This window comes from Poecilia mexicana, unplaced genomic scaffold (assembly GCF_051168715.1).
Source record: "Poecilia mexicana isolate PSO_F unplaced genomic scaffold, ASM5116871v1 scaffold_10, whole genome shotgun sequence".
In the NCBI taxonomy this organism is placed as follows: domain Eukaryota; kingdom Metazoa; phylum Chordata; class Actinopteri; order Cyprinodontiformes; family Poeciliidae; genus Poecilia; species Poecilia mexicana.
This window is the reverse complement of record NW_028263379.1, coordinates 19,278,054-19,300,932: the sequence shown is the minus strand read 5'-3', so window position 1 is coordinate 19,300,932 and position 22,879 is coordinate 19,278,054. Positions and strand designations below refer to the sequence as shown.

General features: G+C 39.0%; 2 protein-coding genes across 2 annotated transcripts in view; one reads left to right on the top strand and one right to left on the bottom strand.

The window, feature by feature from the left end:
• The window catches only part of dock2 (dedicator of cytokinesis 2), a 102,203-nt gene that overhangs the window by 37,118 nt on the left and 42,206 nt on the right, over positions 1-22,879 (bottom strand). The window contains exon 26 of the mRNA XM_015001292.2: positions 19,525-19,620. Coding sequence (XP_014856778.2) covers positions 19,525-19,620 — 96 coding nt within the window. The remainder of the gene's footprint in view (positions 1-19,524; positions 19,621-22,879) is intronic.
• Positions 7,587-17,353, top strand: insyn2b (inhibitory synaptic factor family member 2B). The gene is made up of 3 exons (XM_088009548.1): positions 7,587-9,130; positions 12,370-12,444; positions 17,170-17,353. The coding sequence occupies exons 1-3, from the start codon at positions 7,587-7,589 to the stop codon at positions 17,351-17,353; spliced, it is 1,803 nt and encodes a 600-aa protein (XP_087865674.1).

The following is a 22,879-nucleotide window of genomic DNA, read 5'->3' as shown; positions in this document are numbered from 1 at the left end:
CTGGACAACTAGACAAAAAGAAGTTTCCTTTCCAACTAACTAGGAACGCATGATGCCTTTTGTACTATGATTATGTCATACAGCAGACAAGTGTCTACTGGGTTGAGGAACCACAGTCGGGCGCAGATAGCTAAAATCTGCAACTTGAGGCTCAAATGCCTATTACTGCCTATTTTCATAGTTCAAACACCTAATGTGCCTTGCATCACCTCAATATGCATCAATTTGCACAGTGGAACCATCTTAGCCCTCACACAGGACCTAACATCTACAGTCTTCCTTTTCTCTGCTCTTGGGGGTACAGCCAATCAGCAGCAAGGAAAATGAATGGCCCTACTGGATTGGCTGCTATGTAAATGTCAGTTGAGAAAAGGACACATTTTAGATTTCAGGACACCAAACTGAGGACAGGATCATGGCCGCAAGCCTTATTCAGATCCACAAAAGGCTTGTGGATCTTCGAATTTCCAAAAGGTGAACATCACTGCCCCACGCTGCCGCAGCCTTTTCTCCTATTCAAGCCAAGGTTTGACAATTGATCAGAGCCTCCTCTCCGTTAAGGTATGTTTCAGCAAAAATATTGGTGTCTTTGAATAAAACAATGTCCCAAAAGGTTTGGCCTAATTAGTATATATATGGGTCACCAGACACGAAACCAAACTTCTCAAATGGCCATTTTAATCCCCAACTACCTACTGGGGTTTTTATAGATCCTATAAAAACCCCAGTAGGGGGAGTGGAAAGGAGAACAGAAGACCAGATTCAAATTCGGGATTCTAGACAATTTACTATGATGGTATAAAGAAAAATAGACACAGATCTATTTGTCTGAATGCTCCAACTGCATGTGCTGCTAAAGGAGAATAGTAAATCCCATCCTACTGACAACCACAGTAACATAATGCATTAACAGCAGGGACAACAATATGTTTGGCATTGCAAGCGTTGCTAAAATCCATTTATTTTTCCCTCCACACTGAATAAACACACTGGCTCAAATTAAATGTTGGATTTCTCTGGATAATTCAGTGCAAGGTTCTGCTGCAATAATTTATTTTTTTTTTTTTGCCACTTAACAGACCTTTATCAAATTTGCCTGTGTCTGTTATGTTCCCCTGTTGCTTTCAATTGCGACCCAGATAAAGGGGAAAAATTGACTGCGCAACCCAAACTGCAGCATGCACCGTGTCTCAAAGGGCCAATATCTTGCTGTGTTTGTTCTGTTCTGGCGGCAAGTGGGTGAGAGATAGTTACTGGGAGAAGCGGTGTGATCACAGAGCAGCAAAGCAAAATCTCAGTTACCGTAACACACAAACGCACGCGCCGAAAGCCTGTCAATCGGCCGCTGAAAAATGAGGCTCACCTTGAAATGACAGGGGGACTCGACTCGCTGGAGCATTCACCGCTCTGTTGCCGCCGCAAAGATGTAGGTGCGCGCTCACGCACACACACACACACGCGCTCGAAGACCACGGGGCCTCGCTTACACAGGCCGTTTTGTAGACAGTTCTTTAAAAATGCAAAGCCACCAACTGGTAAATTAAACTCATTGTGTTTGCAAAGCGATGTCATAAAAAGCAGCGCACTGTCAAGATGCTCCCTGCGGCGTTTAAAGGCTGAGTGATTCTGCATGGAAGGAAACAGATGCTCAAACATACTTGCGGTGTGTATTGATTTCTGGCCAGCACATCTTGGGTTTTTCTTTCCCTCTCTCTTTTATAATTTTTCCCTTTGTGCATCTCTATTATCTGGTAATTTCTCTGTATTATTTAATGCTAGCCAAGTCTCATGGATTAGAACGCACTAGTAAAACAGGCAGATCCTTGTCTTTGTTTGACAAAGTTAAATGCAGGATGGCACATCCAGTTTACCTAGTTTGTGACTGCTCTTCATCTGTAATCCTTCCACCGCCTTTCAGCTCCTTTCGCTCCCCTCGTTCACCTCCCCGTAGCCCACCTTCATCCTACAGCTGACAGTGTTTCCTCCCCTTCTCCTCCCTGTTCATTTAGCACAGCACGAGGTGCAGTGTGGGCGAGAGACTAAGATTAAATATAGAGACGGAGGGAGGCGATAGAGAAAAAACAGCATATTAGAGACAGCATGACAGAAATGCAAGAGGTGGCTGTTGTGTGGGAAAAGTGTGACAACAAACACAGGTAATGATGAAAGAGTGACAGGAGGATCGGGGGTTATCTAATGGGACTTAAAGGAGTCGCAGGTAGAAAGGCGGAGAATGACAGAGGAGTGAACACTGATTTCTGAGGACATGGTGTCTCTTTCTGCCTGACAGCCCTCGGGTCAGAGGTGAAGAGTGAGACTTGAGACACACACACACACACACACACACACACACACGCTCTGGCTGAAAACAGAGAAAGAGAAAACGGAGGTGAAACTTTGCGGGAGAAAGAGCTCCGCTCTCCTGTGAAACTGCTGAAGCAACGAAAAAAAGGAGCGAAGAAATTGCATTCGACTGAGTTAAGCTAAGTCTTACAAAACTGTTACCCATTCACATAATCAAGATGAAACACAAACTTGTAGCTACGTTTTAACACACCTATCCTTTTTCTCTCAAGCACGCACGCAAAGCCTTCTTCTGTTAGCAATCATCGTCTTTTTTCCCCGCTGGATAAATATCATTTGCAAATTGTTACTAGCAAGCATCACATCTCAGCCCTTATCTCATCCACCCAGCAGTTTTGGATTGCTTAGTAAACAAATAACAAAACAAATCTTAATACAGTAGATCTCAAAAGCGATCGTTTTAAAGGTTCTCACCTTCATTGTGGCCCTGTACAATCAAACCATAACTTCAACAAGTCTGTTACGGGGAAAATAGGCAAAAAAATTAAAAAATTATAAAAAAGAAATTCTGAACATGTAGTGATGAAACTCATGCTTTTGGTTGAATTAGATTGTCTGTTTACACATATAATATCAATTATGGTGAATTTGAATAACCTGCAATAAGTCTTTAGCTTAAGCCATAATTTGTAGTGAGGTTACAAGAAAATGAAGATGACATGATTGTACAAAGTTATCAGAGAAAACAAATTAGTATTAGAAATATAGAACTCTTAAAAAATTCTCTAAAATTGATGAAAATAAAGAGAAATTGGTCAGGGAGGCCAATTTCATACGAACAGCACTGGTCTTTTTGTACATCACAAAAACTTGGCTTGTGCACCTTTTTAAGCTTTTTAAGACTCTACAGTGATGTATTCTTGCCAAAAGCCTCTGCAGTCTATTGTTAGAGAGGGATCACGTTGATTTGCTTTAATCTGCTATAGAGAATCTCGAAGCACTACTTTCAGACAGTTTTATGGAAGATATGATGAATCATTGACCACAATGTGACATGCAGCTAGTCCTACTCTTGAAAATCTGCAGGTACGGGATGCAGAGTGATGCAGACACTGCTCCCTGTTTTGTGGTGCTGCCCCCTCTTCCCCCCCGGGGTACGTAAGCATTCACAATGAAGTGTATTAATTCAGTTTTAATATTTAATACTGCACTCTTGAATGAAAACTGAATCTGACACCATTTGTTTCACATGCACCCCCCCGGCCCCCACCAAAAAAAAGGAAAATAAAGTGCCTATTGTCATTCTGTTCAACAGCATGGAGACATCAGGCTTTCTAATGAGTCTCTAGAAATCACGACGAGGCGTTGGTATGGAAGGATGTGTGCACGGCTCTGATTCTGAATACATAAGAACAATTAGAGTATCTCGTTGCAGTCAGAGAGTTAGGTGATGTCAATTAATCAAAAAATATTTGTAATTACTGTTGACTGAAAGACCTCAAAAACTTCTTGGGGTTATTTGTGCTCCCCTTACGACAATGTTTGTATTGTAAATATTTAAAATGAATGACCCGGTTTCCAGGTGTGTTTTTTTTTTTTGCTTTTTTTCTGAGTGATTGTATAAGGTTTGATTATTTTACTAACTTTTTAATAACTGAAATACTCAATCTGTTTTTATACTTTTGACTTTAATTGAACAGAATGTAAAAACAAAAAACACTATGATATGTAAAAAACATATGTTGACAGAGATTTCTTAACCTTATTGCAAAACTTAAGCAGATTTACATCTATTAATATATGCATAATTAGATAATGTCCATGCCACTTTCGTTATTTTAAAAATGTAACACCGCCAAGCATCAATTTCTGTCTTAGGTTTTAAAATATTACACTGCTTCCTTATTAGCTCTGTAACCTGAGCATCTCTGCTGCAATGTTTCCCACTGTTGCATAAAACAAGCTATTTTCTTATTTCGCAGGGTGCGCCGGCAAATTTTAACATCAAACATTGCCTGTTTGAGATATTGTTAGGATACTGAAACACTGATGGTCGAACCCAGAAATCCATAAACATTCACACAAATATTGCATCATGTTCAAGTTATCTACAGTAAGACTAAGACGCCGCAGCACTGATTTGCATGGTTGAATTTCAAATGACTTCAAACAAATAAGCAGTTTGAGCTCTCCTTCAACTTTATAATAATGTCTGAGGGAGGTTAATATATAAATAACCAAACAATGCCTCTAAGTTTCTGCTTCTGAGATCGTTGCTTTTTGAAGTTGGACAAAATGTAATAAATCTGAGTCCCTTTTCTTCTTTAGCTCTCATCATATGTTTCCATCAGTCTGTTCCCACCACTCTTCATCTCAACTGATCCTTCTGTTCTTCTCAAACTCTTAAAGTTGTGCTCATAATTTTGGGAGATGCAATTGATGTGTTTTTATTACTTTATCTTCCAGCACTTCGATTAAAGTAATAATATAGCAGCTATTAATTTTCCATTTCCTCTAACAGCACAGCTCCCCAGTTTAAGAAGGAATCAACGAATCTCTTCTGCATATCATTATTAAATCATAATGTGCCAAAGCAACTCTTGTCTTCATGAAAAGATTATCCTTGGTGGAAAAAAACATCTCAAAAGTACTAAAAGCCAGACAATTTGGATAACTATGGTTTGCTGTTACAGTCAAAAATTAACTGGAATGACTTGGGTTATTTAGCAAGTAATGTGGGTAATTTAGCCTTTCACAAGAGAAAAAAAAAAGAGAGAGAGTTCACTTTCCAAAGTGACATCTTTACCATGTCAACTATACATTTATAAATGTAACAATTCCAAACTTAATATTTATTTAACAAGTTAAATAGTTACAAACTAAATATTTAGGCCTGTATGTAGCTCCTCTTCAAGAGCAATCTTCTCAAAAAGAGAATATTTTTCCTGAACTAAGAAAGTCCTTTTACAACTTCTGACTCAACAATATCTTGTCTGGTATTATTTCTCTCTCTCGGTTGATCTCCTTTCTTGTCTTTTACAAATGTGTGCATAGTGCCAGGTGCTGTGCAAAGATCCTTCTTGAATCCTCATTTTCTTGGCAAACATAGACTTTCAGAACATTTAAGTAAATGTTCTGAAAGTATGCTCAGTCCTAGTGACCCTAATGCTAATGTGGCCATTTTGGTTATCAGAAAATAAATAATCAAGATTCTATGTAATAATAATAAAAAAATGTTAGTACTCTTTCATTCTTTAATGATTTTTTTCCCCTAAAAATTACAATTGTTGGCAACGTTCGATATGTAATGATCCGAAGAGACGCACAACACGGGATTTGTTTTCTATCATAAATTTGAATACATCTTGAATGTAATAAGGATTTTATTTTATACAGAGTCAGAAAACTGATGTTCTAAATGGCCAATTATACTAAGAGCTAAATTTGTCTAACACCATGATTCAATTAACCCAAATGAAAGCTCCCGAAACAATTAGGTTTCAATCACTATCCAATGCTCTTAAATACAGAACCAATTCAATATGGACAGTCAAATGACCTCCATTTGTTTTCTCAATTAGTTTATGGTAAGAAAGCTAATATATTTTATCCAGTTCTGTTATGCAATGTGGCCCCACACAAATCTGAGTTACCTTTCTGAAATCTGCAATAATTCATATTGCTAGCTCCCTAAATGCAGTTTTTAAATAATCAATCTTCCTGCACAGCTGGCCAATTGGCTACACTGTTGCCTTGTAGCAAAAGAGGTCCTGGGTTCAAACCCTGGCCTGGGGACTTTCTGTATGGAGTTTGCATGTTCTACTGGCACCTATGTGACTGTGGGATAGGGACCAGCTGTCCTACGACCCAGAGGGGATGAGCAGGTATAGATAATGGATGAAAGGATGGAGGGTTCCTGAACACAAACACAAATAGAGTTTGGATATCTAATGTTTGCTTTTTTCGGCCTGAACAAAGTAAAAAAAAAACATTTGGGATTTAAACTGACCACACTATTGTGAAAAAGAGGATCCAGAAACATTGACCACTGCTTATGAACTCCAGCTGATGGTTATGGTGACTTTAATCTATACCTCAGTGGGTGTTATGCTGCTGTAAGTACTTACTACTCTAAAGATAAATTAATTTTCTCTCAATCCTTTGTTTTACTCATATCAGAAAGGCAAAGGAAACCTATATAAGACTGAAACCCAGTCAACTCTATCATAACAACACATTTTGGGGGTTCCTAAACAGACAGTTCCCTATCCTTGACTATTCCAGATTACCCTTTTTTTTCCATAAACACCACATACATATTTTAAGGTACAACTTCAGCCATAAAAATAAATATTGAAGCTCTATTCCCTATTTATTTTAATCTTTATAATTTAACTAATAATTGATAAAACAAGGATTAAGAAAAACATACTCATACTCACTTATTCCCATTAGGTCATGAACACCAAAACACACAAATAAATTTACATGGACAGGAACACAGGCAGGGGATGATTGTGAGTCTCTTATTTTCTAATCCATATTTGATATGGATTAGAAATTATTGCAATTATTGCAAGTAGCACACGACTCACCATGTGATAAAAGACTGCATCTATAGGAAAATGTTTGTCAGATTTATGAAGGAATCAAGCGTGTTTGTAACCACTGTAACTTTTGAAGTATTCCAAGAAAATCTACACGTTTTCTCAAACTAAATGTAAAAATTTAAAACCGTAAATGCAATCCTCCTCCTCGGTTATAAGAACCCGATAGACTTCTATTGATCTGGTCAGTGGGAGCATTCGGTCGTAGATGACGCTTTTATGTGGTGCTTAATGTGCCTAATGTCTATATCTTCTGGCCAGTCTTACCATTCATTACCTCTGTCCTTTCTTTTATTTCGCTCATTTATTTCCTTTCTCTCTCTTTCTTTTCTGCTTAGAACTAATCAGGAATGCCCAGAAAAGTCATCGCCTGCAGGCCATTGGTCAGAAAGTGAGAAAGACCCTGACAGAGATGTCCACTCAGAGTTGACTAAACTTCGAAGGAGATCAATAATGAAAGAATCCCCAGAGTTTATTGGATATTGAATTCCTGTCAACAACTTCTATACGGAGCTCTTTTCATCTGCCACTGCAACACTCGGATTTATTTTGGTAAACAAAAGCTGGAACGTCTTTCCTTTCTGTTGGATATAACCTTGCAGAGGCTGGCTGATGTCATCGCTTGCCTCCATCCCTTTCAGCTCCTCCGGGGGCTGAGCCAACCTACAGAGGAGCATGGGCAGGAGAGTGGCGGATCCAACTAATCCGGTGCCTGCGCTGGGAGTTCCTCTGGCTGGGGGGCGATGGGGTCCACTTTGCAGCATTGGGGTGCAGACATCTCCCAGACTGCGGACTCTACCCTCTATCAAACGACACGGCAGCCAACAGACCACAACGCATCAGTCCCTCACCATGGCGACAGAACAAGCACTGGCAGCGGACACAGGAGGAGCTATCAGAAGTGACAGCAAGAGCCTGCCGGTGTCCAAAGAGACGTCTCAGAACGAAATCAACAGCCTTACGCAGGACGACATGGGGTCACAAGGGTCGGGCAGTGGAGTTTATTGCCAGATCAGGACTATACAAACAAACCCCAAGGACAAAAAAGATAAAAGGACAACTCGGTATATAAATGGGAGTGTCGTAGCCTCAGATTTGGTGGGAGGAGTTTGCAGTGAATCAACAGAAAGCAAGGAGCCAACCCAGGAAAAGAGAAGGGTGCAATCTCTGCGAGGGGAAGGCCACCGCTCGGTGTTAAAGACAGCAAGTGTTTGTTCAGCTGCACACGCCACCACCACACCTCGGCCCTGTCGGACAATGGCAACCTCGCCGCAACGTCTTTGTGTGACGTGTGGGAGGAGACGGTCGCAGATTACGCAGTGCACAGGTGCATGTCGCAGGAGAGCGGTCAATCAAATAACGGCAAGTCAAACTTTACCTAATCCACCACGGAAAACATCTGTAGCCCCCGCCCAGTCGAGAAAAGCCTCTGCTGCTCTGAGTTCTCAGTCTTGCTCCAAAAGCACAGACAGAGCCAACCCACTACAGGCCACATCAGGAAAGGCTTCTCAAATACCCCAGCTGTCCCACACCATGCCAAAAACACACAGTTCACAGTTCAACCACACAGCACATACTCATAACCAAACAAAAGACTCAAAGCTGCAGACAAGGCCACATTCAGCAGACTTTACCTGTTATAAGGACTCAGCCACGCAAACATCAGAAACACACACACACTCCAACACAGACAGAACGACAGCACTCACACAAAACGCAGAGGCGAGCCGACCTCATCCAACAAACAAACAAAATCACAATCGGGGTCAAATCCAGAAAATTGATGAATCAGTCTGCAACATTTCTAAGTCTCAAATGCCTTCCCCTCTCAGTGACTCAAAATCCAGCAGCACCCCACCACTCCCACCAAAACACTCTTCTATGGCGGCCCATTCTAAACCGACCACACCTGCAGCACACACCAAAAACGAAGAGGCCACGAAGTCACCCAAGCAATCCACGGATCGTGCGAAACTCAAGGACACAAAGCAGAAGAGCAAATCGTTTGACGACAACACTCTGCCTTGTAAGACTCACATGAAAGCACAATGTAATGGGGCACCAGGAGGACTTGTAGATGGACAGGCAGTGAATGTGCCACCTGGGCTGGAGAGGCAGCTACAAAATGTGGAAGAGAACCTTCTGTCCAATCAGGAGAAGATTAAGGTGCTGCTCAATGTGATTCAAGACCTGGAGAAGAGCAAAGCTTTAAGCGAAGGGTGAGTGGAATGAGGCTTTAAAAATACACAGCAAGGAGAAGGGGGAGATAAGGAAAATAAAAAAAAAAGGTTAAAAGAAGAGCAAAAGGAAATAGAGGGCAAAAATGCATAAAGATCGGGCAATAAAAAAGACAGGGGTAAAAAGAAAGAGATGGAGTCAATAATAGAGAAAAAGAAAAAAATGAAAGAAATTCACTGCAAGAGTGAGTGCTCAAGTAGGAGTGGGGAAGAGTGATAAAAGAGTAAATATAGGAGGCACAGATATTGTCGAGGGAGAGCAAAAGACTGAGAGTATGTTTGACTTTTTATGGCAATATATACTGTCAGGCTTTCAAGTTTTTGTAATAGCTTTTAAAATTTTAGGTCTGTAGAGAATAGTCAATGTGTGTGTGTGTGTCTGTGTGCATGTGCACAAACTAAATGTCTGATGCAATCCTGCAGAATTACTTCCTTGTTTATCTTTAGTCAATATTAGCATCCTTACTTCTCCCTTGTTCTTTCCTTTTATTCACCATTTAGAGCAGCAGCCACAGCTCAACAATGATTCCCCGGCAAAGCGCAATAATCCTTTCCTGTTTATCTGCAAATTCTTGATCCCTGCTGTTCAAATTGCTTCATGCAATTTGTTTATCTTCCACCTCAACATTTTAACTCCATTCTTAGTCTCAGTTCTTTCCTCATCTGCATTTTTTTTTTCACAGTTCCACATATGAAGCACATCTCCGTCTCAAAGCTGTGAATAACTTTACTTCTAATCGATTTATCCTCTTTACCATCTGCCATAGGGTAGAATGAGAATTTATTGAGTTACAATTGGCTACCACTTATATCGGAAGATGAAATTTAGACACCGAATTATGTACATTCGTTGAGCAAATTGTGTGTTCAATGAATTGTTCAGCTCTGTTCACCTGTGTGTCATTTGCATAGCACTCTTACCACGGTGCTTTAAAAAAGAAGCAGATTTACCTTGAGGGAATCAGTCTCCATTTTGACAGATCACTCCTCTACGTAAATCTACATTTGGTTCTGACCAATCTTCTTCGCAAATCATCAACTGCTGAAGTGGCTACATCTTCACCTTTACGTGTACTTAGGCCTTTTTCATTGCATGTCCTTCTGGTTAACAGATGGGTTTCTCCCAAGACTAATCCTTATAAGATTACCCTGCAATTAATGATTAAGCTGCACAATAAGACTCCTAAACCTAGTGTTTAAACTGTCTTGCCCTGTCTAATATCATGAATCGGTGCACTTCGGTGTGTCTGTGTGTGTGTGTGTGTGTGTGTGTGTGTGTATTCGGTTAAATTTGAGATTAGCAGGCAGACTGAGACAGAACGATGGGAGCCAGTGGGACACAAAAGGGGGGGAATTGAGAGACAGATAGACACGAACAACCGAGCAGAACCACCATGTTGGAGGGTCTGTGTCTATCTGTTGCAGCACCAGCAGTGACAGCACTGCAAGTGGACTGCTGTGATAAAAGCGTCATTTGAGCTTAAAGGTTACTGCTGTGTTCTGCTTCATGTACTATTTTCTTTCCGAAAGCAAATACTTCAGTGCCGTTGCCTTTGATAAAAGGTTGTTGGGAGGAAAAATGATGCCAGTGATGCCGTTTCTCGCAAAATAACAGTAATTAAAATGTCAATTTTATCAACATAAATCAGCTACTCTTTCATCTAATCAGTTCAACCAAAGGCCAACCAAAGCATCTCAGCAAAACAAAGTCCTTTAATTACATGGCGGTGATCATCAGCTTAACAAATTCTCACACTCTATGCCTCTGTGTCCTTGTTTACACTTAGTAACAGAGTTTGTGTGATGATATTTAAATATTTTTTTAGGTTTAATTCTTTGATTTTGTATTTCTTTTAGATTGATCTAACAACTTTAAAACAAAAAATAAAATCAAGATCTGCATTTTATAATTGTGCCATTTGTTAATGTCGAGACAAGATCTACCAATATTCTCCAAGTTAGAGTGCCTAGACCTATCATCCCATTGTTTTCAGTTATTTAATAATTCCAGTTATATTGCCAATGCATTAAATATTATCATAGGAAGCAATAAGAACTAGGACATGAGCAGTCTTGACAATGCAACTATTACTAGTGATGATTAATTAATGAAAAATGATCATGATAGCATAACCTACTTCCTACCACCATCACCATTTTGTTAATCTGCAATGCATTAAAAGACAGCATAAAGAAATGCAGCGTTAGCTTTTTATAAGTTACGCGATTGGCACCACGGTCCAACCAATGGAGCAAATGACCCAACCAACCACCCCCCCATTTTAAACACTGCAGAACTTTGCAGCGAGTCACATTATGTAGCTGGAGATTGCTTAGACCATTCAGGTCTGCAACGTGTGAAGGCATGAAGGAATCATGCTGTAAATATCTGTTGCAGAGCATGACGGGGGTGAAAAGTGTGGACTGTGGGAGGGGATTGCAGCTATGCAATTTTTCAAACTTTTCTGATACTATAGCATATGTGACATAATCACAGATAACACAGGCTGCCACATATATTTTAGAACATGCCAAAATATAAAATGGTCTGAACAATACATAAATGACACACAAAAGAGCCACTGCCACAAAATTTATTGTTTTACCAGTGACGTGGCACTATTGTTATTTTCTTTAACACTGTGAAAGTCTGCACCGATGAAAATTTACTCACCTCAACATTCTGTATGCTTGAAGTGACTAAAGTAGCAAAACAGCTGTCCCTTCATGCTAAACTGACCAGCTAATAATTGCTTTACCACACAAAGGCAATCATTGACAGTTTGAGTGCTAAACATTTAGCCCTAAATGGTTACTATTAAAATTTGCACAACAGATATTGCATTTCTTAAAATAGGTAGCACAAACTGCAAGCCTAGTTTATAACCCACTAAAGTGTGGGACTTTCTCAAAATGGATCGCTCATTCATCAAAAGCACCTATTCATGTAGGTGAAAGTGTCAGTGTCAACAATATGATAGTCAAAAAGCTTCATCATGTTTTCATTGTGACAATTGATTCATTATGTTTTCCACTTAAAAAAACGTTTTAGCAGTGACATCACTCGAAAATACTCAAGATGGCGCTAGACACTATAGTCTAAACTTAAATAGGAAAACACTGCAGGAAAAACTTCTTTTTTTTTATCATTGTCAAACACAGCATGCTTCATGGTTCTTTTTCCATGTGTTTATGTGTGTTGACATGTGTTGTTTCTGCAGTCGCAGCTCATACAGAACTGGCCAAGACATAAACAACTGCCCCACCTGCCAGAAGACAGCCTGCATCATTTACAGGTAACCGATACAAATCAATGAACTGACCGTATATTACATCCCAAGGACAGATAACTTAAAATTACCTGAAGGCTTTCATTTTAGCTTTTTAATTCTTCACTACGCATTTCTCTCCAGTGTCCCATTGCATTCCTATGACTAATTACGTTTTAATTTTCAGATACAGGAAAAAAGAAAGTTATGAGTTCACTAAAGTGCTACTCAATGAATGCAGCTTGCATTCATTTTTAATTAGAGGGAGATACTTTATACAGAAAAACGAGTTTTGTGGATAAAGGCAAAATATGGAGGGATATAATAGATGCATATTTCCATCTACAGCCACAAAATATGTAACTCAACTCTCAGCTGGCAAAGTAATATAATTATTCTATGTAATTTCTCAAGCTGCTCATTAACATCTTCTGTGTTTTGATATCCCTTCACCTCCAGCAAATCTTACATTTAATTCACATGTTTTTATAAAGAACATTATTCCATCTGTTCATCTTTGGGGCACTCTTGACACCAATATATTTACAGAACCACAGCAGGATTGAGACAAATGCACATAGTTTGCAATCAAAAGAACAATTTACTTGCAGGCCTGGATTCCCTTTACAGCATAAATTATCTTTGTGTTTTTACAAAGTTGCTTTATCTATTTTATTATGTGCCTAACCCTGTGGGCAAAGGCACGTGTCTGAACACTTTGGCTTCTGTATTGTATTTGATTTTGTAAACCATTTACTTCAGGACAGCACAGGTCGTTTTTCTTGCATTTATTTTCCTTTTCCAAAATAGCTTCTTTATCTTTGATTTCCTTTCTCTGTTCTTACTTTTCTTTATTCATTTTGATCTTTAGTTGCACCAGAACCCTTTTCCCAATGAGTCATAATTAGCAATAGGGAGATGGACAGTTATATGATATGGATATATAATTAGAAATGCGAGCTACATTAGATAAAACATACTTGACCTTGGAGAATTTGTAAATGAATTACTTGGTGATAAAATAATGGTTTAATTAGCATTAAATCTAATTGAAACCATTAACTTCTCCAAGACAGTTTAGGTTTCATCCAGCCCCCCCTCAAACATAAAAGTGTATTTTGCTGGCTTAATTTCCTCAACCAAGACAGAACATTTAAGTATCAGAAAGACTAACCAACATCTTTCGAACATAAATTAGGACGTGACTGCACTTTAAATGACACATTTCACTGAAATGGAAAACGCACAAAAAGCTTTTGTATGCAAATTTAATCACAACTTCCAGAGGCATCTTCACAGACGGTGAAATGGTAATAAATTTGATAAAACCACATAAAAAGGTCAGGAAAACAGCTCTTAGGAAACTGCTAAATGCACTGAGCGCACAGTCGGTCCACTTAAGAGAATATTGAAAAAAATCAATAAATATGACATAAGAAATTACTGCTTAAAAACACAACAAAATGTGGTTGTTATGTCTGCTTAGCTGATCGGTCTGTCTCAAAACTTCCACTATAAGTGTTGAACATATGTAATAGTAAGCAGGTGAGTCCCACTTCGCTTGTAGACACACAAATTTAAAGCATGTAAACGCTGATCAATTCAAGAAAGAGACAAGTCAGAACATATGAAAAACGCTGCCGTATGCCCAATGATCATTTTTTCCTTGGTATTCATTATTATTGTGCTTTCTTCTTCAGAGAAAGAAACACGCCTCCTTATTTTAGAAAAGTGAAATGTGCAATTTCTTTGAGAAGACAGTAGCAGCTTTATTAAAGCTAGGGAATTCAGAGCAAAAAGGAAAGCACATAGCAGAATAAACCTGCAAGCAGAAAATAACTTGTGTTTGGGACATCCATCTATATGATTTGCATTGGGAAAAAATAGGGCTTTGACATGGACTAAAGGAGATCATTTACAGCTGTCAGTTCTTATGAATCTTTATGATGTGAGGAAAAAATTGTTAGAAACAACCAATCTCACCGATAGCATAAATACACATGTAATATATACAAGCTCTTCTGCAAACCTACCAATCAAAGTTTTACTATCACTTTCTTCTTCCTCTTCAGCAGCAAAGTACTGCAGAAACATAAATTATGTATGACTGCCATACACCCGAAGCATAAACCTGTAACCAAACTGCTAAATATTTAAGAATTTCCCAGTATTCCTCAAGCAACACGACATTTAAGATTAGAATATTACATCAGACCAAAAAAAAACCTGTCAATACACCAATATAAGCTTAATTAAATTTATGTTTAATACCCGTCTAAGTATTTTTTTTCCCCTAAATGTTCTCTAGAACTGACGAGCAAACCTCGATGAAAGGCATATTCTAATTTAATAAGTACGACTGTAAAGAAGGAAGACATGTTAGAGGTGTAACAATAAATCCACCTCACGAAATGAAACATTAGATAGTATAGTGTGACCGCTGTAAAGAGGAGATGCAACTTCAGCCAAATTTACTTAAGAACTAAAAATCCTCTGTTTACTTAAATATAATAAAGCTTTCATGGATCACAATGAATGTTTTAAATGATCTCTGTGCAGTGGAATGTAACTAATTTAGCAGGGGTCTGGTGGTGGTCATGGTGTCTATATCCTTAAAAAACACTCCAAAACAGCTCTTTAGTTTCGCACAAATGGAAACCATAGGTGTTTTTGCCCTGCAGGCTGACCCGGCTGCAGTAGGCCCCGCCCTATTGTACTCCAACCCTGGTTGCGTTTGGATTAAGCAGAGTTGGCGCCCCGAAAGTGGTCAGGGATGGTCAAATCAAATTACTTCCTGCTGAAGTTCCTGAGGCAGTCTCACAACTTCTCCTCCTGTTTGCCGATTGGCCCGGTCACAAATCCAGAGACGGTTCGAGTCAAGGGGAGAAAGTAAAGAACGTGCTGCAAGCAAGATTTATTTTTCAAGTGGCGCTGCACAGGAAGTCAATGGCCAGGCTACCGTCTCGCTATGAAGTCACGGAACATCAGCTCCTACATAACATGTACTTCTCTAGATGATCTAAAACATTCAAATGTTGAAATTTTGAATGAGGTTTTAACGTCGTGAGGACTGATTAAATGGACAAATTGACCCACTGCCAAAGCAGTTTTTTCAGGACAAAACAAGACTGATGATTTGGAAACCAGAAATGCCAATTAAAGGAGTATTATAATCATAAAGAACTAAAAGTTTGAGTTTTCCTCTTTTTCCTGTGTCAAAAGAAAGCATGACACCCTCCTCATTTTTAAAGAATCTAAAGAGTTTCTTAGTTTAGAGTCAAATAATCACAACAAGCTAAAGGACTAATGTTACAATTAGCATGATTTGTCAATTCCTTTTATGCAAGCATATGTTGTAGCAAAGGAACTGGCAGATCTTGACCAGTTTCATCCAGTTTACTATTTCTGTACAGCACTTGTGGAACACAGTGGGTTTCTAGAGGTTTTGTACTGCATAAGAATAAATGGTTTAATTTCTGAACAGCAAAACGACTCATGATATAGTGTGGCCAACTAAATGTTGGTCTGACGATGCACTTCCTGTACTGTGTGTGGTATATCATCCATGAATAGTATCTGTGTGTATTGGAAGTCTGGATATTGTAGATATCAATTTTTATAAAGACATCTCACTTCCTCTGTGCCCAGTAGAGCTTTAACTTCTTCTACTAAATTATTCCTCCTTCCTACCTCAATCACTAAGTTCTCCTTAAGGTGAGCTTTTGCTTGTCCATATCTCTGTTAGCGCTTGTGCTCCTCGATTTATTTTGTTACCTATTCTGCAGTGGGTTTTGATTTTATTCACTTCACATTACCTGTGGTACACATCCCACAGCATCACTTTTCCTCATTACTTAGCTGTGGGACGACACACATACCGGTTACCGTACATGCTGTTCAGCAGAGCAGCGCGACTCTGCCTTTATGCTGAGTGTTTCTCAGAGGGTATTTGTGTTGTGGCATTCGGATATAGGAAGAGGGAAGGATGGTTAGTTGTATCTGCTCTCTCTGCCTCATCATGTGCCTCATTAACTCCAGATGCCAGGCCCCATTCAGCTCCACCCCTTTAATCCGGCTCAGCACACAGCCGCCCACACACAAACACCGTCGCCAAAATGGAGCTGGAAGCTCATAGACTACTACATTATGACCTGCAGCAATGGACACATCAGAGAAAGAGCGTGCAAGAGAGAGACCAGCGAGGGGAGGGGGAATGAGAGCATAGAAAAAGAAGGCCAAGAGGGTCTGCTTTGAACACTTCTGAAGAGAAAAGAAGTTCCTCCCTTACTCCGTCCCTAAGCTCCTCCATTGTGCAAATGTCCCCCTTTTCATTCTCCTCCCACTCTCACCTCACCAGTCTGTGATCTACTGGTGCATGAAGTGCAGAAGAATACTCTGGACGTGAAATGAGTGCTGAGTTAAGACCTGCACACGGGTGTGTGCAGAAAGTGCATACATCCTTATGTTAAAGGCACCGTATGATTTCAAATACAATTTGCAACCCCTTTTAGTGCACCGTCAGCATTTTGACGCCATATTTTCAACTCACAAAGGCTCTCTCTTACTTTGCTGTTTTACGTCTCTCAATATCTCTTATTTAATCTTTTTCATTATTCCACAGTTTAACTACAAAATAATTTTCTGAGAAATAAATTCAGCTTGAATACACCAAATCCTCAAAATGTAACCTTTTCTTTTTTTTCCTTCTTTTCTCCTCCTTCCTTTCCCATTTTCTCCGTCTCCCTCCTCCAGCGTGGAGCATGATTTCCGACAGCAGGAGGGACGCTTCCAAGGGGTGATCGAAGCCCTCGAGGGTGAATACGATGTGCCTGCCCCAACTCAGACCAAGCCCACGCCAGCTCCATTGTCGTCCAGCCGCCCAAGCACCAAGGCACGTGTCAAGAAACTGCGGAAGAAGTGTTTCTGGTGGCTCTAAGAGTCATGGAAATCACAAACATCTTTCTGGGCAGCAGGTGTATAAGGGAACTGGTTATATATTTATATATATATATGAACCAAAATATTCTGCTGCAGAGGAAAGCAACTTTTTTCATATGGATGTGCTGAGAGTTTTATCAGATTCAGACTGAAATGTTCTTTCCAACAGTTTCCATGTAAATTGATTTTTTTTCCCTCCACAGCTGCTCATCCTAAGGCCTGACAGAGTCTAATGGTAACAATGCAGATGAATAAACAGAGATGGAAAGGAAACTAGATTACAATAGCCACGGAGATTTTTCCTCAGCCACAGAGGATGACTGCTCGGGATAGTAATAAAAGGACTTCATGGGATAATTTCTCAACTACTAACTTGCAATTAGAGTAAGGATGCTGTTTTTCAAACCAAAGCCGTAGAGGATAATTAAGAAAGACATGGGCACCTCTGACATCAAATGGCTCGACTGGCCGACTGAACGCACGGACAGACCAATGGGCTGTCGCAGCAATAAGCAGAAGACTTGACGTTAATCCAAGGAATTAAACCGCCTGGAATATTCATTTGGAAGTTCTGAAATGTGAATGTAGCAACACTTGAATCACTGGAGGCATGTCGTCGAACGCGAGCCGATGACCCATCTGGAAACGGAGCGCTTGCTCAGTGGATCAACAGCATAATGGAAAATGCACCCAGAATACATTAAGAGACAATGTGATAGGTAGTTGTTGAAAGACTGACAAGTCTGTCAGATAATAAAAAAAAAAATCTGTCAACACTGGCTGACAGAGTGATTGATTCTCTCTCTCTCTCTCTCTCTCTTATTTTTCATCCAAAATGGAAATTTGTTCTGCAAACTCAATTTCTTTTCCAAGGAGTTTCGCAAACTGTGCATACAAATCCTTGCACAGAAACGGGTTCGTGAGCACCGACTTACACCTCCAACAAACCACACAGGAAATAACTTCCCCACATGTGCATGCATAAAGTCCATATTTATTCCACTTCCGATCCACACCATCAATCACTTTGCTTTTAAAACCTAGCCAGCATTAATAATGTAGAGCCGTATCATTATTTATTTAATTGGAGCCAATTTGCTGCCATTGATTTAAGATTAAGAGTCAAATTAAATGTCGAGGTCTGAATTTTCCTGAATTACTTAACTTGCACAAAAGGAGTATCTGTTTATGCATTGAAATGTTTCTCAAAATTTATAAAAGTTTGTAGGTGGTTAAACTTTCCATGTTAAATATGGAGGTTGTTGTTCTTTTTTTCTTTTCTTTTTTTTTTGAGATTATGACACTCAGTAATATCACAATCTACCTAGGAAGAAACACATACATTAGTAAAATCCTCAAAAGCTCTGTGTTGTTTTATCCTCTGTCACGAATGTAAAAACAGGGCTAATTTTTATTTTTTATTTTTTGTCTTACACTCAGACACATAATTTGTACCACGCTTGCTCCCCAGCCATTGAGGGCATAATCACTAATCTTACAAAGGCCTACTTCAGCATCCTGTGGCTGACAAGTTGCCACCAATTAGAATCCCGGATGACAGCACACTTACTAATTATCCAATCTATATCCAGAACGCCCTGTCATAGCATTTTTATAATCTGTAACTTCAGTGCGTGAACTCCAGCAAAGCCCTTTCCTCTGATCTTCCACTTGTTTGTCCAATAAAAACATGTATTTTGAACAGAAGATGCTGTGACCATGCTTTGTGTTTCAGAATGACCATGAATGTTACACCTCAAATAGAGGAAATTAGGTTTTTTCTTTTTTTTTTTTTTCAGGTAAACATTCAGACAAAACAATAAGAAGCCATCCTTCATTAATATATGTAGAGACCATTTATAATTAACAATCTACACCATTCCACATAATAACCATATAATAACATCAGTATTATATGCTTTTCTAGTCTACAATGTCTAGAGTTCTGACTTTATTTGCTAAACTATTACAACAAAGTTAATAATACAATCATGAAAGACAGTGCAGGCTTCTGACATAAAACCGATGGACGGATGACATATTTAGACAACGGATATGGAGAAATATACAGATTTCACTTCTTTTGTTTTAATTCCACTGTTTCCTGTTTCTTCCAGACTGTGTAGGAACCTTGTATCTCGGTAGAAAGGGATAATGGTATGTACTTACAATCAGGGCGTGCTCTCGGCCCATCGTGATCACGGTTCGGTTGATTATCCGCAGCAGAGACTCCACTATGTCCTGGATATGTTTAAATGTTTCTCCCTGGTTTAAACAGGAAAAAAAAGAATAAGGCCAGGAAAATATAGAGGAAAATAAATCAAAGTGAACAAAAAAAAGAAAACAACTAAAAAAACACACAGAGAATGAACACTAAAAAACAATGAGTGACTTTAACTCTGAAAACATTTCAAATTTAACTTGTCAACTTTTCAAATTATATTTCATTCAACACTCTTATCAGACTAGGGCTCCTGATAAATAAGCCACTGTGAACTGACTCTATGAATAACTTTCCCATTCACATCGTATAACTTTATCCAGTAAGAAGATATGTCTGTGTGAGTTTTCAGAGAATGCAACCAGGATCACAGAATCAAATGCACAAGGTACATAAAATGTGTGGGGTGGGGGGCATTTTCCAAAAATCTCAATAATATGTGTCAGAGCTACATGAAAAATCCTCATGACGGCTGCACAGATGCATTCTGCATACCAACTATGGCAGTGTTGTTGTGAGCCGTCTTCAACCTGTTGTCAGCGGGAGATTCTGCTATCAGCATATTTGTCAGATCAGGGCGACGTACAAGGATCACAAAGTCATGCACCACCAAACTTATGCAGCAGATGCAGCTGCTCTCTTTGCTCTTCATGTCAGACTCAATTCATGATCCCATCTTCCCAGTTCATCTTATAGTCAATAAACCTAAGTGACTCCCTCTCAGGTTGGGAGGGTCAACTTCACCTCGCTCCATTTTGTGCTGACACTCTTTAGCTGTCAGACCTAGTAAACATATGTAGATGAAGTACTCAGAGGGGTTTGTAGAATTTCACTTTAACTTTTGTCGCCACTGCTGGCGCCAATACTTGTTTAAAATTAGTTGGTATGTGCTCCCATTTTCACTCCGTGGTTTCCACTAAGTTAGAACCCTAATGCTACTTTTCAGGCTTTATTCACGAAGCTGCTTGAATCTCAAATAAAACAATAAAGAAGATGATGGTTATTTTTTTTATTGTTATTTGGAAACCTAAAAGTAATTTTGCTTTCAAATGAGCCTTAACAGAACATTTACATCAATATGAAGGTAGGAACAGCAAAAGACTTTTGAATTTCATGCATGTGGATTTTCTGCACACGTCGCTTTCCTTTTCACTGTATTTTTAATCCCTTTGAACCAACTTTCCTGTTACATTACTTTAACTTCCTCTGCCCAGAGGGAAACATTTCCCATGAGAAACCTTAGCCACATGCATTTCTATCTTTCTGAGGAGATAACTTATTTATGGTAAGAGGGTGCCTGTCGGTTTAAGTAAATACACTACAGGTTAAAATATAAGTAGGAAAGAACATAAAATAATCTTTAGAGATATCAAATGTTATTTAAGCGCATTTCTTGCATATGCAGTGTACACCTTCAAAATTTGTTTTAGTAAATATTATTACTGAACTATTTTTTTATTACTGTGAAATGACAGATTGCTTGTGACACTTTATTTAAAGGACTAACATGACACTGCATTATACTGCCGCTGCCACGTACGGTGAATTCGGGGTGTTGTGAATTGGGCTCTGTTTAGTAATTAGGTTACTTCTTTAGGCTATTGGTTGACTGGACGTTGCAGTAAAGGTGGCTGCAACTGTTGGGCGAAATTTCAGATCTTGTAAAAAACGCATCTAAAAGAAAAAGTCTAATTTCTCTTCGAAATGTTTTCTTTTTGTGATATATGGAGTAATATGCTGCTTGAGTAATGCTATTTAAAGGAGATTTTGCACTTGAAGTAACATCCTAAGACAATGAAACACATCAGTGAAAGCAAAAATGTATCTTCTATATGCAAATATAGCTCAGTTCAGCCACTGCTGAAGGGATTTGTGCAGCTGTGTTTGTGAATGCCTTTAAGGATAACTTCATCATAAGACTTGTTTTACTATTCATAGACTCCACAAACAAAATCTGCCCTCAGGCATAATGTCTTTTCTATTTCAGTTTATATTAGTTGAAGGTATGACCTAGGTATTTTTATATTTTTTTATTTTGACACTATAGGTGCATTAATCCTTGCATAGGTTGGTCAATAACACATAGAAAAGAGAGGATTCGGAAATAAGAGACATTGACAAAAAAAACATCTGTTTACTTTTCTGTAATATATTTGTACATGTGTGCCAGAATGCCGGCAGAATATTTGAAGCGCCTGACGAGAATTAGGTAGATATGATTAAACTACATTGAAAGCACTGACTCACTGCCCAGGGGCGTGGGCAAGATAAACAACTGTGTGTGTGTGTGTGTGTGTGTTGTCCTGCACGCGCACACACGTTCGGAAGAGCTGAGGAGCAGCTGTTATGTCTAAATAAATCAGTAAATCTTTCTGGCTCACTGTAGGTATTCTGGCTTATTGGAAAGACTTTCTCTAACATTAGCCAGAGAGCTGGAAGAGCACTGAGAGATAAAATGCTTCCTATCATTTTTAAATCTGTTGGCCCCACAGCAACATGGAGAAAACAAAAACAACAAAATTCAATTATTACACTAAATCCTGGAATTAGTCATGTTTGGGTTGACTAAATGACACACATTTATGAAACAATACACATGCACTCAATTTGGATAAAGCTTTCTGAGATGCCAAGTCCTCGTCAGTGCCTTGGTGAAATGCAAAATAAGCCATGTGTTTATCATAAACGTAATTCATATGGATGAAAAACAATTCTGTATTTTGTTTGGTTTACTAAGATTGTTCATTTTCCTAAGTGTGCACAGACATTCAACGCTTATATAAATATCGGTAATTTAACGAGGAATGTAACTGAATTTGTGCAATAGGTCCTTTTACTATTAAGTATAACAATGTTGCATTTCATTCAAAAGGACTTTTCAAGACTCAAAAAATAGCAACAAAAAATGCAGAAAAGTGCTAATAGAAGCAAAAAATGGAAGTGAAGTCAACTAAGTCTACTACGCTAGAAAAACTAAAATACATAGAACAGCTAAGTTAATAATCAGCCTGTTGTATTTTTTAAAAATCTGTCTAAGAAGTAAAGAACAGAGTATAAACAAAAAGGTGCTAAAGAAGGAGCCCTGGTGAATGTCAGTATACTGACCAGTGAAAGTGTTTTACATCATAGCCACATCCAGTCACAAATATTCACATATTTATACATCAACATGCAGGTTTGTAGGCAGCTTTGGGATAGGTGTCATCGATATGTGAAAGGAGGAAGCTGGAATTGAACCTTCAACCTTCCGATTGCAAGACACTCCCAAAGTTCCTGCAGGTTCTCGTTGGTGGCTTGATAGAG